This window comes from Felis catus, chromosome D3 (genome assembly GCF_018350175.1).
Source record: "Felis catus isolate Fca126 chromosome D3, F.catus_Fca126_mat1.0, whole genome shotgun sequence".
In the NCBI taxonomy this organism is placed as follows: Eukaryota; Metazoa; Chordata; class Mammalia; order Carnivora; family Felidae; genus Felis; species Felis catus.
The window spans coordinates 8,427,241-8,439,833 of NC_058379.1; the positions used below are offsets into that span (position 1 = coordinate 8,427,241).

General features: G+C 41.6%; 1 protein-coding gene and 1 long non-coding RNA gene across 4 annotated transcripts in view; one reads left to right on the forward strand and one right to left on the reverse strand.

Annotated features, from left to right (window-relative positions):
- Positions 1-12,593, forward strand: part of ATP2A2 (ATPase sarcoplasmic/endoplasmic reticulum Ca2+ transporting 2) — a 58,755-nt gene that overhangs the window by 36,879 nt on the left and 9,283 nt on the right. For both annotated transcript variants that reach the window (NM_001009216.1, XR_002737073.2), the window contains 7 exon segments: positions 387-851; positions 5,450-5,538; positions 5,923-6,025; positions 6,858-6,989; positions 10,600-10,722; positions 10,823-11,041; positions 11,823-12,158. In NM_001009216.1, the coding sequence (NP_001009216.1) occupies positions 387-851; positions 5,450-5,538; positions 5,923-6,025; positions 6,858-6,989; positions 10,600-10,722; positions 10,823-11,041; positions 11,823-12,158 (1,467 nt within the window).
- Positions 4,465-9,381, reverse strand: LOC123381396. 2 transcript variants are annotated; one of them, XR_006588276.1, is made up of 3 exons: positions 8,660-9,381; positions 7,072-7,135; positions 4,465-5,696 (listed from the first exon to the last, which is right to left on the reverse strand). It is a non-coding gene; the product is annotated as an uncharacterized LOC123381396 (long non-coding RNA). The 2 variants fall into 2 exon arrangements; XR_006588277.1 differs by having other exon boundaries at positions 4,465-4,943; positions 5,553-7,135; positions 8,660-9,376.

Consider the following 12,593-nt stretch of genomic DNA (forward strand, 5'->3'; position numbering starts at 1 on the left):
TAGGGTTGAGGGCCGGATGGAGTTTGAAGAGTCAGGAACGCAGAGGGGTTAGAGCCCTGTTCCAGCCCAAAGCCAGTCTGCAAGCCAGGCTCAATATTATGAATAGAGTTTCCAGGGGCAGGTGGTCAGGGTGGAGCTTCCCTGGGCAAGTAGGAACTGCATGAAATGAGAAACAAGAAGAACCAGACCATGCTGCCTGCATTGTCCAGGTTGGATGGCTAGTTCTTTGAGTAGCAGCAGCCACTGGAAGGCCCAGCAGAATATGAGAGTGTCTGGGTGCTCTAATAAATACCCACAGACTAGTAAACTGTTCTGAGTTCACTAGTCGGTGTTTAAGTTGGGTGCAGTGTTACTCTTCTAATCAGTTTCCTCCACTTCTGTTGTAGGGAACAAACATTGCTGCTGGCAAAGCCATGGGAGTGGTGGTGGCAACTGGAGTTAACACAGAAATCGGCAAGATCCGGGATGAGATGGTGGCAACAGAACAGGAGAGAACACCCCTCCAGCAGAAACTAGACGAGTTTGGGGAGCAGCTTTCCAAAGTCATATCCCTTATTTGCATTGCAGTCTGGATCATAAACATTGGGCACTTCAATGACCCAGTTCACGGAGGCTCCTGGATCAGGGGTGCTATTTACTACTTTAAAATTGCGGTGGCCCTGGCTGTGGCGGCCATTCCTGAAGGTCTGCCTGCTGTCATCACCACCTGCCTGGCTCTTGGAACTCGCAGAATGGCAAAGAAAAATGCCATTGTTCGAAGTCTCCCTTCTGTGGAAACCCTTGGTTGTACTTCTGTTATCTGCTCAGACAAGACTGGTACGCTTACGACGAACCAGATGTCAGTGTGCAGGGTAAGTGGGAGTGATTTAAGACTCTTTGCTGCTGGTGGTTATTGATTCATCCTAAGAATATGCCCTCATGTCATCAAAACCTTGGATTTGTAATTTGATACCTTTTAAAGTACTTTAAACAAATAGGGTTGTGTGTGTAGCCTTAACCCAAGGTAATCTGATGCCTCAAAGGAATTTAGTCTTCTAATTCCTAAAACTAATTCATGAAATAAGGGTATCTGCATGGTTAACGTACTTACACTGGGGAAGGTAACTATAGACGGGCTGTAAATGTGTTAGGTGACTGCTCCATCACTGAGTGCATGTATGTTACTGAAACAGCCTTAAGAGAATTCTGTAAAGCAGCTAGTTCCCTACCTACCAGCCTAGCTAAACTTGTAACTTGTGTTTTCATAACACAGTGGATGAGACATGCTTTCTTGAAAGGCAAATAATTGCTTTGTTCTATGTTCATCCTTCTTTCTTAGGTTGTCTTGACCATCACTTGGGGGATAAAATAAGAAACTGTTTAAACTTGCCCTTAGAAAAGTAATAACTACAGAAATACTGATACAGCTGAATTAAGTTCTTTCCCTAGATTTTATTTGAACAACTTTATACAAGTGAAAGTATAATTTTCCCAAAGGTACACAACTTGTAAAATACTGAGTGGACACCAAAGATCCTGTTTGGCTTGTAAAATATTGAGAGAATCAGTAAAATGGTAAAACTGATTACAAAGAGCATTTGAGGAAGTACTCAATATTAGAATAGAATTGCTGTATGTTAGATTACAAAAACTGGTTAATATCCTATAGGGCACTGGCACCTGGATGGCTCAGTTGGTTAAGTGACCCGCCACTCTTGATTTCGGCTCAAGTCATGATCTCACGGTTTGTGGGTTTGAGTCCCGCGTCCAGCTCTGCACTGATAGTGCGGAGCCTGCTTGGGATTCTTCCTCTCCCTCTCTGCTCCTCTCCCATGCTTGCACTCTCTCAAAATAAACAAATAAATAAACTTTTTAAAAAAGTAGTCACTAGGGTAGTGAAACTACAGTTTGTCTTTCCTGTAGGAGTATCCACAGCCTCCTGTAAGTAACGAGCTCTAAATAAATAAATAGCACAGTGGAACAGTGTTTTATATTTCTAGAATACTAATCTTTGAGCCTGTAAAGTAATGCTTCTGAATGACATTGAAGGGACTGTGGATATCCTGTTGGCCTTATTTCCAGGTTTTCGATAATGTTTTTTCGTATTAGAAATCATTTTTCTTCTAATACAATTAAACCCTTGGAATTTTTATCTTGCCAAGTTGAAACTCATGATGATTTTTAGATACACAACCCCCCCCCCACTCCCACCAACTCTTTGTGTAGTCCAGACCCCAATTTAGAATGAATGGACAAGTGTTTTGTCTCTTATGTGGTAATAAGCAGGGTTTGACTCAGCTACCTAGGTTTACCTAGGTTTTCATTCCTTGGAACCAGAAAAGGTGTAAATTGGCTAATAGCTAGTGGTCAACTAATTTCAAACTGTGGGAGCAAATCAGATTTCAAACTAAGAATAAAACAGAGTCTGTAATAAAAGATTTTTGTTTTTATATTTTCTCTTAGCTGGTGTAAGATGTTTTCTTCCATTAAACAGCATAGCCTGCCTCTTTGTTCTGTTGTACCTCTGTGACAGAAAGCTGATGCTAATCTGTATTCTATGGGAGGTTTCTTGCAGCAGGTTGCATAACTGCCCTTGACTTAGAAATACTTTCATCATGCAGTTCCTAAATGGTTTACTTGCTTGTAATCTACCATGCCCACTTGCATTCAGATTTACTTAACGTGAACTAAAATTCTGAATATCTTAGAATATTTTGGACCGTGGTATAAACTGAAAGTCTCACTTTTTTAAACTGTATCATTAAAGAAATGACATGGTGTGTGGTAATAATGTCAACTTATGATGTTGCTTAGTGCACTTAGTTTTTCACATTGTGACTTTATGGATCCTGGTAATCCTGCTCAAGAGGTTTAAAAACTCAGGCCCTGAGAAGTTAAGTGATATGTCTGGGGGTCACACAGCTTCTAATAAAAGGGTAAAAAAAGGGTAAAGTTGGGTTTTTTATAGGAGAGATGGGTAGTTAAATCTAGTCCTCTGTCTTCCACTTAATAATTATATAACCTTGAGCACTTGTTTAACCTCTCTGGTCCTTTGTTCCTCTTCTGTAAAATGTCAAACATATTTGGAAGGAGCCATTTGACAAGCTTCCTTTTTTTAGTTGTTGTATCTGTTAGAAAAAAATGTAGGCGTCACTGATACTGCTGCATGTGATCTTGGACATGAATCTTTTCCTCATTTAACACTGGTTGCGTATGTTTGAATTAGAACCTTTTTTATCAGGAGTCATCACAGTTTTAAATCCTCTTATATAATTTCATTTAAAAAAAAAAGACATATGTCTTGTTTGTGGCTCTAGTTCCGTTCCAGGGTTAATTTATATCTAAATAGCTTTTGAAATGAAGCTTTTTGGGTGCCTGGCTGGCTTAGTCAGTAGAGCATGTGACTCTTGATCTTGGGGTTGTGAGTTCGAACCCCGTGTAGGGTGTAGAGTTTTAAAAAAAAAAGAGAGATGTGGGGCGCCTGGGTGGCTCAGTCGGTTAAGCATCCAGCTTCAGCTCAGGTTATGATCTCACAGTTCATGAGTTCAAGCCCCGCATTGGGCACTGCGCTAACAGTGCAGAACCTGCTTGGGATTCTTTCTCCTGTCTGTGCCCCTACCCTGCTTGCACGCTCTCTCTCTCAAAATAAACTTTAAAAATATATATTAAAAAAAAAAAAAGATAAAACTTTTAGAACTTAAAAGTTTGTCCTATATAACAAGCAAAAATCTTGTGAGGCAAAAATAAGTTATTTTAATTTTTTTTTTTTTAATGTTTATTTTTTGAGAGTGCTAGTGAGGGAGAGGCAGAGAGAGAAGGAGACACAGAATCCGAAGCAGGCTCCAGGCTCTGAGCTGTCAGCACAGAGCCCGATTCAGGGCTTGAACCCATGAACCGTGAGATCATGACCTGAACCGAAGTTGGATGCTTAACCAACTGAGCCACCCAGGCGCCCCTAAAAAAAAGTTACTTTAAAATAAGCATGAACTGATTTTGTTACTGAATCTGAGTTGAGATTCTCTGAAAAGATACCTTAAAGCACTACGTGGCTCTTTTTAAACTTGAGTTTAGTAGTTTTAAATTATTGTAAATGGTTTGATTATATATTTAAAAAATTTTTAATGTTTATTATTTTTGAGAGAGAGACAGAGTGAAAGCAGGGGAGAGGCAGAGAGAGGGGGAGACACAGAGAATCTGGAGCAAGCTCTAGGCTCTGAGTTGTTAACACAGAGCGAACCGAGAGATCATGCCCTGAGCTGAAGTCAGACACTTAACTGGCTGAGCCACCTAGGCATCCCGTTTTCTTCTTCCTGTCTCTCCTCTCTCACTCTCTCCTTCCTTCCTTCCTTCCTTCCTTCCTTCCTTCCTTCCTTCCTTCCTTCCTTCCTTCCTTCCTTCCTTCCTTTCTCTTCCTTTTTTAATGTTTTATTTGTTTTGAGAGAGCACACATAAGGGGAGGGGTGGGGGTGGGGGACACGGGAGAAAATCACAAGCAGGCTCCAAGTTGTTAGTGCAGAGCCTGACTATAGGGCTTGATCCCACAAATGGCAAGGTCATGACCTGAGCTGAAATCAAGTCAGACAACCAACTGAGCTACCCGGCCGCCCCTGGTCATGTTCTTAATTGTTCATATTTCAGAGGCATTTTGGCACCATAAAGTATAGTTGAAGTAGCACTTTGTGTTTTTGTTCTGTGTTTTATGAGAAGGTGTTATAGTTTCAATTTGCATGAAAACACAAGTCTAAATCTGAGTCTTCCAAACCGGGCTTCGAAATCATGATTGAAAAGCAAACCGAGGGGGGCTGGGGGAACCTGATCTTTAAGAAACTAGCTCATGTCACTGTAAAATTAAGAATCCTTACCTAAGCATGCTTCTGTCTGTGTTCCCTTGGTGATGTCAGTTCAGTCAGTTCTGCAGGCTCCTTACTGTGCACATGGAGTTATGCAGCTTCATAGAAAATGAGCTATTGCCACAATAAAAATAAGTGGGAAGGAGGAGAGAAGTGATTTGTCTTATTTTACTCAGGGAATGTTTATGCAGCTCTGAAATGTGAGTTTATTCTTCCCAGGCTTTTACTATTAGCTCCCAGGCATGACTACCTAATATTACTTTCTCAGCCAGCCATTTGAAATTGGGAATTCAGAGTCCTCTGAAGACTACTGCTGTGTCTTTGGAATTGAATGACCTGGAGTCCTCATAACTTAGATTTCATGTGGGTTGTCTTCTGTGTCTTTGGTGCCCCTGTTGTTTATTTATTCAGCACCTCTGTGATACTGTTTTTCAGACTCTTGGATGGATTGGGGAGGCAATCCTAAATAGCATCTAGTTGGAATAAGGAAAAATCTGATGCTGAGGTTCAGTTCATAAGTTTCATTAAAATCGTTTTCTTCCATGAGAAATGCTTTTTGTCTTAGCAGAGATTATTTTTTTCTGGCACATTTTAAACACTTGACGCTTTCTTTTCTGTAGATGTTCATTCTGGACAAGGTTGAGGGGGATACTTGTTCCCTTAATGAGTTTACCATAACTGGGTCAACATATGCACCTATTGGAGAAGTGTGAGTAAACCCACCTTATCATTTAAAGGATCCGTTGTAGCAGTTTGGTACTTGTATAGATTTAAGAGAAAACAGGTTATAAGTCAGTGACTTTTTTCATTTTTATTTAGCTCTGCTTTAGAGCCTAATTTTTCAGCTGGTTTGTTCTGTATTGATATCTGTGGTGGAAGAATTTCATTAATTAAGAACTTCTGGTCTTTACTGGTTGATTCCTAATATCAAAGACACATTCTGTTGTCTCCAGCATCAGATTTCTAAGAACCATCACTCAAATTCTTTTGAATACTTGCCAGGCTGTTGCCCACAAAATTATATTACAAATTAAATAAAAATCAATAGAGATGACCACATTATGCTCTAAAAGTGTTTTTCTTCTTTTGATAGGCATAAAGATGATAAACCAGTGAAATGTCATCAATATGATGGTCTTGTGGAATTGGCAACAATTTGTGCTCTTTGTAATGATTCTGCATTGGATTACAATGAGGTAAGGCTCCTCATAAATGAAAAAGTAGACCTGGCTATTCTAGCTCAAAGGTGGGGTGGGTGGAATGAAAATCCAGCCTTCCTTCCTCTGGAAAGTAACAGTTTCTGATTTTATTTCCTCTTTCCATTTTATCCGAGTCAGCATGACCTAGTCAAAGAAAGCCGAGGACCTTTCATATATCCTCTGAGTGTTGCAGTCACTTTTAAACTAAGAGGATGTATGCGATGTTTCCTTTGGCTTGTAGTGTGGCTACCAAAAGTGAAGAAAACCTAGGAGAGGAAATGTTTTCCTGAAAGTAGAGGGTATTAATCTTGTTTTTTAAGATAGGTAGTATTATATCCTTGAGGATGAGCTGAGGCTTAGAGGGCTGTTGTGATGATGATGATGATGATGATGATGATGATGATGATGATGATGATGATAAAGATAAAATAATATAAAATTTAAACAGTAGACCTTTTTTTCCTCCCTTTTTACTTACAGATTAACCCACTGGTTTCTAAAAGACAAGCCAGTCTCCATCAGAACCTGAATGTGAACTCTGTAGAATGATAAATAATGACATGCAATTTCACATACTATTTGAAAGTTGTTTGAATTAATACTATGACTATTGGCTTCTCATAGTTAAAGGAAATAAAAAATATAGTTATTAGAATAAGATAAAATGTGCTTTGAGTGTATTTTTGTCTGCCTCATTTGCTCCAGAGTAGGATAAAAACAGCCCCAACAATAATGGTGCAACGAAAGACAAGCTCTCCTCTGATGGGAAGTCTTTATTGATGAAAAACTTATTCACTGCTTTTTCACTTTATGCTTTTAACCAATACAGGCGAAGGGAGTGTATGAAAAAGTTGGGGAAGCTACAGAGACTGCTCTCACTTGCCTAGTAGAGAAGATGAATGTATTTGATACCGAATTGAAGGGTCTTTCTAAAATAGAAAGAGCAAATGCCTGCAACTCGGTCAGTATTGAAGCGTGGGGTGTTGTGTGCACTGCACTGTCTTTCGTTCCCCGCCCTCTTGGACAACTAGGTAGATTCATACCTTTCTCCTCAAACTGGCGGCATCTCCTTCTCTCATTTGCTCTCTGGTACAATGATCTGGCTACCTGTTTGACCAAGAAAATAGAAGCAATCACTAGATAATTTCCATACGCAGCTGTCTGCACCTGTAGGCTCTACCTCCTCTCCCGTGGCACTGCGAGCAATCTGTCATCCTTGCTCCTGTCAGAACCCCCTGCCCTTTGTGCCATGAGTCCCGACTTCTCTCTCCTGCACTATCCATTTTCCATCTCTGGTAGATCCTCATCAGCACAGGACAGAGTAGTATGTTTTTTATCTTAAAACTTTGTTTTTTTTGTTTCCCCCTTTAGCACTCTGCTTCTTTTCTTTTCTAGTAAAATTTCTCAAAGTAGCTGTTTTAATGTATTCTCTTGTTTCACTTTTCTGATTTTCTCCAGTGCACTCCAGTCAAGTTTTTTTTTTTTTTAAGTTTATTTTGTGAGAGAGAGTGCATGTGCAATCTGAGGAGGGGAGAGAGGGAGAGAGTATCCCAAGCAGGCTCTACAATGCCAAAGCAGAGCCCGATGCAGGGCTTAAACTCACGAACCGTGAGATCGTGACCTGAGCCAAAGTCAGACACTTGACTGAGCCACCCAGATGCCCCTCCGGTCAAGTTTTTTAAGCATTTTGGTGAGCACACCAATGTCAGGCTGTGAAAGGGTCCATCCAGTCCAGTCTGGCATTCACAGACAGGGAAACTGAGGCCTGCAGTGATGAGCATAGTTTCACAGGGTGAGGCAGAACTGGACTCCTTCTCTAACACCCTCTCTTTGCATCATTTTATCTCCTTTACATTATCAAGAAAACAAAGCTCACACCAGAATTAAGGCCCTCCCCGCTGTGACATGATCCACACTCCACCATTAGCAATCTCATAGTCACAAGGGTCCTGGGCAGCTCCTGTGGCATCCATAAAATGGGAGATGTCCTGGTCTCCATTTTAGAGCCCTCACTCTCACACTGGCAGTGAGCTGGGGTGGGATAAAGGGGGCAGAGGGGCATCCTTGCAAAACCACATTGTCTGACAGCTCTATTAGTTGGTTTGACTAAGTCCCTCAGAGGCAACCTTCACAGAGACTGAGGGTTAGAACTGTTTGATTCTAGACCTGTAACCACTCGATAAAGGGAAACAAGTAGTATGGAGCTTACAAGCAGTGTATTAACTGTCATTTTGACGGGACGTAAGGGCAAGGCTGTCTGTTCTCTTGTCTGCAGACTAAGCCATTTCTTGATCCATGGCTGCCTCATTTTTTTGTCAGCAGCTGAGCGAGGAGATCAGTAATGACTGTCATGGGGGCTCCTTCACCAAAAATTTCCAGATCTGAACTCATGCCAGTCTCCGGCCCCTAGAAAGCAGGAACCTGTTGTAGTTCAGAGAGGAAGTGGGCAGAACCCAGCTTTTTAAGGCCTAATGGACTATCCTGATGCTGTTAGAAATGGCTGTATTCTTCTCTCCACCCAGGATGTATCTGGTGCCTAGATCTACACCTAAGAATCACTACACATTCCTTCAGTCTTTCTAGAGTATTTGGTGGAAATGCTTAATGGAAACTAAACACGTAAATACATACGAGTCAAATAATGCAGAATTCAGTGATGGTCTTTTTCTGCTTGAGGCAGCTCTGGCTGAGAGGATGACCATAGTCCACCCAGCCTGGCAGAGAACCCACAGATGTCTGTGCACTCGTCACTGCCCACATTGGATGCTGAGGTTCTTGAGGATTTCTGCAATTACTAGCTTTGTATCTGAGTGGGGGATGGGGGAGGATCAGTGTAATTCACATAATTGAATAAAGACAGAAAACCATAAGATCATTTAAGTAGATACAGAAAGGGCATCTGGTAAAATTTGTGTTCATGATAAAAACTCCACAAACCTGGGCACCTAGGTGGCTCAGTCGGTTAAGCTTCCAACTCTTGATTTCAGCTCAGGTCATGATCTTAGTTTGTGAGATAGAGCGTGGAGCCTGCTTGTGATGGTTCTCTCCCCATCCCTTGCTGACTTGCTCACTCTCTCAAAATAAACTACCAAAACAAAACAAAAACAATTCAGCAAACCTGTCTTCAAGTTGAAGGTATATTTACACAGAGTCTGTACTAATGTCATACTTAGTAGCGACAAAAAGTTTTCTGCTCTCAATGTTTCTATTCAGTATTGTCCCAGCAGCCCCAGTCAATGCAATAAGACAAGAAAAAGAAATCAAAGGTATAAAAATTAGAAAGGCTAGTGTAGGGCACCTGGGTAGGTCAATGGTTAAGCATCCGACTTTGGCTCAGGTCATGATCTCACAGTTCGTGGGTTCGAGCCCTGCGTCAGGCTCTGTGCTGACAGCTAAGCCTGGAACCTGCTTCAAATTCTGTGTCTCCCTCTTTCTCTGCCGCTCCCCTACTCATGCTCTCTCTCAAAAATAAACATTAAAAAAATTATTTTACTGTTAAAAAGGTACAGTGTATGTTGTAGATAACATGGTTGTGTACACAACGCAACAGTGTCTGAATCCAAAGAGTCATTTTCAGTCATTTACCTGAGCTGTTGGTCTCTCCCTCTGTGAAACATTCCTTCACTTGTTCTCCTCCCTCCCATCCCTCTGCCAACTCCTTGGCTGGATCTTACACATATGACCGGGGGTGGGGAGGCCCCAGAGCCCAGTCCTCAACCTTTTCTGTCTTCAGTTACTTCCATGAGCTCTTCTGGTCAGTGTGCTGGCGTCTAATGTGCAGGCTCCCTAAAGCTATTTAGAATAAAGAGAACAATGGCTTTTCAGGTGCTTAGTAGCCACATAGGACAGCTACATGAACAGCTCCCATAGAACATTTCCATCACAGTAGACACTTCTGTGGGGCAGCAGTGCTGTGGACCAACCATTCCTGCCCACGGTTGCCATCATCTCTCTTAGATTATTTGTACTAAATGGTGCTCCTTGTCCCCCTTCAACTGCGAGAGCTTGAAACCCTCCATCATCTTCCTATTTTCACTTGCTATAAAAGCCAATTGCCTTAAAGGGACTTTCAAAGTCCTACAACCTGCTTCTGTCCTCCCACACCTACTCCCCGCCACCCCCTGCCCACCGGCCATTACACTTCTCTCTTTTTCTTGCGACTCTTCCAGCTATATGGCCCGGAGGCTCCTTGAACATGCCAGGTCATGCCAGCCTGCACTTCGGCACTCTCAGCTCACACATCCTTCACATTTTTACTCAAACTCTGCCTTCTTCTGACTACTTTATGTAAAATTGCAACCTATACATACACAAATTTTCTATCTCCCTTCCTTGCCTTATCTAAACATTTTTTCCTCCATAGCATTTACTGTATGTGCATTTACCTTCTAGTGTGTCTTTCCCAAATGAGAGGGCAAGTTTAAACTTCATGAGGGTGAGAACTTATTCGCTGTCCATGGCTAAACCCCAGCACCTGTCACAGAATAGGCGGTTAGTGAACATTTGTTGACCAAGTGAAAAGTATTCAGAAATTGTTACCCAGTAGTATTCCATGTGTGTTCTCTTTTCAGGTCATAAAGCAGTTAATGAAAAAAGAATTTACTCTCGAGTTTTCACGCGATAGAAAATCAATGTCAGTTTATTGTACACCAAACAAACCAAGCCGGACATCGATGAGCAAAATGTTTGTGAAGGCAAGTACAGCAGATTGCAGTTGAGATGTTCTTTCCAGGATTAGGATCCTGGGTGAGCCCAGTAAGTACAGTTCCTGATCTAAATCTGTAACATTTCCAGGGCGCTCCCGAAGGTGTCATTGACAGGTGCACCCACATTCGGGTTGGAAGTACCAAAGTCCCTATGACCCCTGGAGTCAAACAGAAGGTCATGTCTGTCATCAGGGAATGGGGTAGTGGCAGCGACACACTGCGGTGCCTGGCTCTGGCCACTCATGACAACCCACTGAGAAGAGAAGAAATGAACCTTGAGGACTCTGCCAACTTTATCAAATATGAGGTTAGCTAACAAAATGCTCCTTCCCCCACACCCTGCACACTCATTGTGTTCAAACAGCGCTCCTTCAGTAAAAGGTCAAATGAGTCTTGCTTTTGCCAAGAAAGAGGTGTGGTTATTTGTTTTTCTGCAGGCCAAATGCCCCACCATTCTAATTCAGCGTGCTGTTTCCAGCATGCCTAGTTAACAGTTTAATACAGGTCTGTTGCTTTCGAGGTAGGAAAGTCCAGACTTGAGCCAAAGAAACTTGTAAAAATGATTTTGCAACTCTTAAGTAAATTAAGATGTTTTAAAAATAGGGAATATTTTTTTAAACATTCGGTAGTTACTGAAGGTCAAAATATCCAAGTTGAGAGATTTCTTCTACTCCTCTGCTCATAGTAGAACTCTTTAATTCTGGGTGTGTGACTTCCTGAAGCACTGACCGAGAGGCATTAGGAAGAACTGGTCCTCTGGGCCATAAGAGTGGCCAGTATCAAAATGCTCTTACTCCTTAGTATGTTTTTTTTCTTCCTTTCAGGATATTATCCTGAAAGTTAAAGGATGATTTGGTTCAAGAAGGTAGTGATGTTTTTTATTCCTTTCTGGTTCATTGGAAGAAATACTATTCCTCATTGGATTTGTATCTGTATAAATGTTAATCTTAGAGAAGAGTCACAGCTACAGAATTTACCATAGGAAAATGGGAGAGGCCTTTGCTTTTTATGTATAACTGGTCCTTGTTTTACATTAGGGGAGAAACTAGAACTTCCTGTTTTAACGTAAGATGATTCTTTTGCTGTAGACTAATCTGACTTTCGTTGGCTGTGTGGGCATGCTGGACCCTCCAAGAATTGAAGTGGCCTCTTCTGTGAAGCTTTGCCGGCAAGCAGGCATCCGGGTGATCATGATCACAGGGGACAACAAAGGCACTGCTGTGGCCATCTGTCGCCGCATTGGCATATTTGGGCAGGACGAGGATGTGACGTCAAAGGCTTTTACGGGTCGGGAGTTTGATGAGCTCAGTCCTTCAGCCCAGAGAGATGCCTGCTTGAATGCCCGCTGTTTTGCTCGAGTTGAGCCTTCCCACAAGTCAAAAATTGTAGAGTTTCTTCAGTCTTTTGATGAGATTACAGCTATGGTGAGTACCTTTGGACTCATGCTACACAGATACAGCAAGTTGTAATTTTGACTGTTAAATTTTTAGTAACAGCTCCCAAATTCGGAATATCTTGATTTTTGTCATGATCAGAGCTGTTTCTCTAGGGTTCTGTTAACCAGTAGTTGGCATGCTATGTACTATTACCTTCAGGGAAGATTCTAGACTAGTTTACGATGTTGAAGTATGCCTTCTGAATCAGTCACAGGGAAATATGTGGTGATATCTAGTCTTTGTCTTGGTTAAAGTATACATGTTATCTCAAGTTTTCTAAAAATTGATTTAGGACTGAACTCCTCTGTTTTCTATTCCCAATCTTTGGATAACCCTACCTGAAATTAGATGTACTGTTGAAGCATTAAGAACTGCTTATTGGTGAGGCATTTCCGGGATTCTTCCCTTTGTGTGATTCTTCAC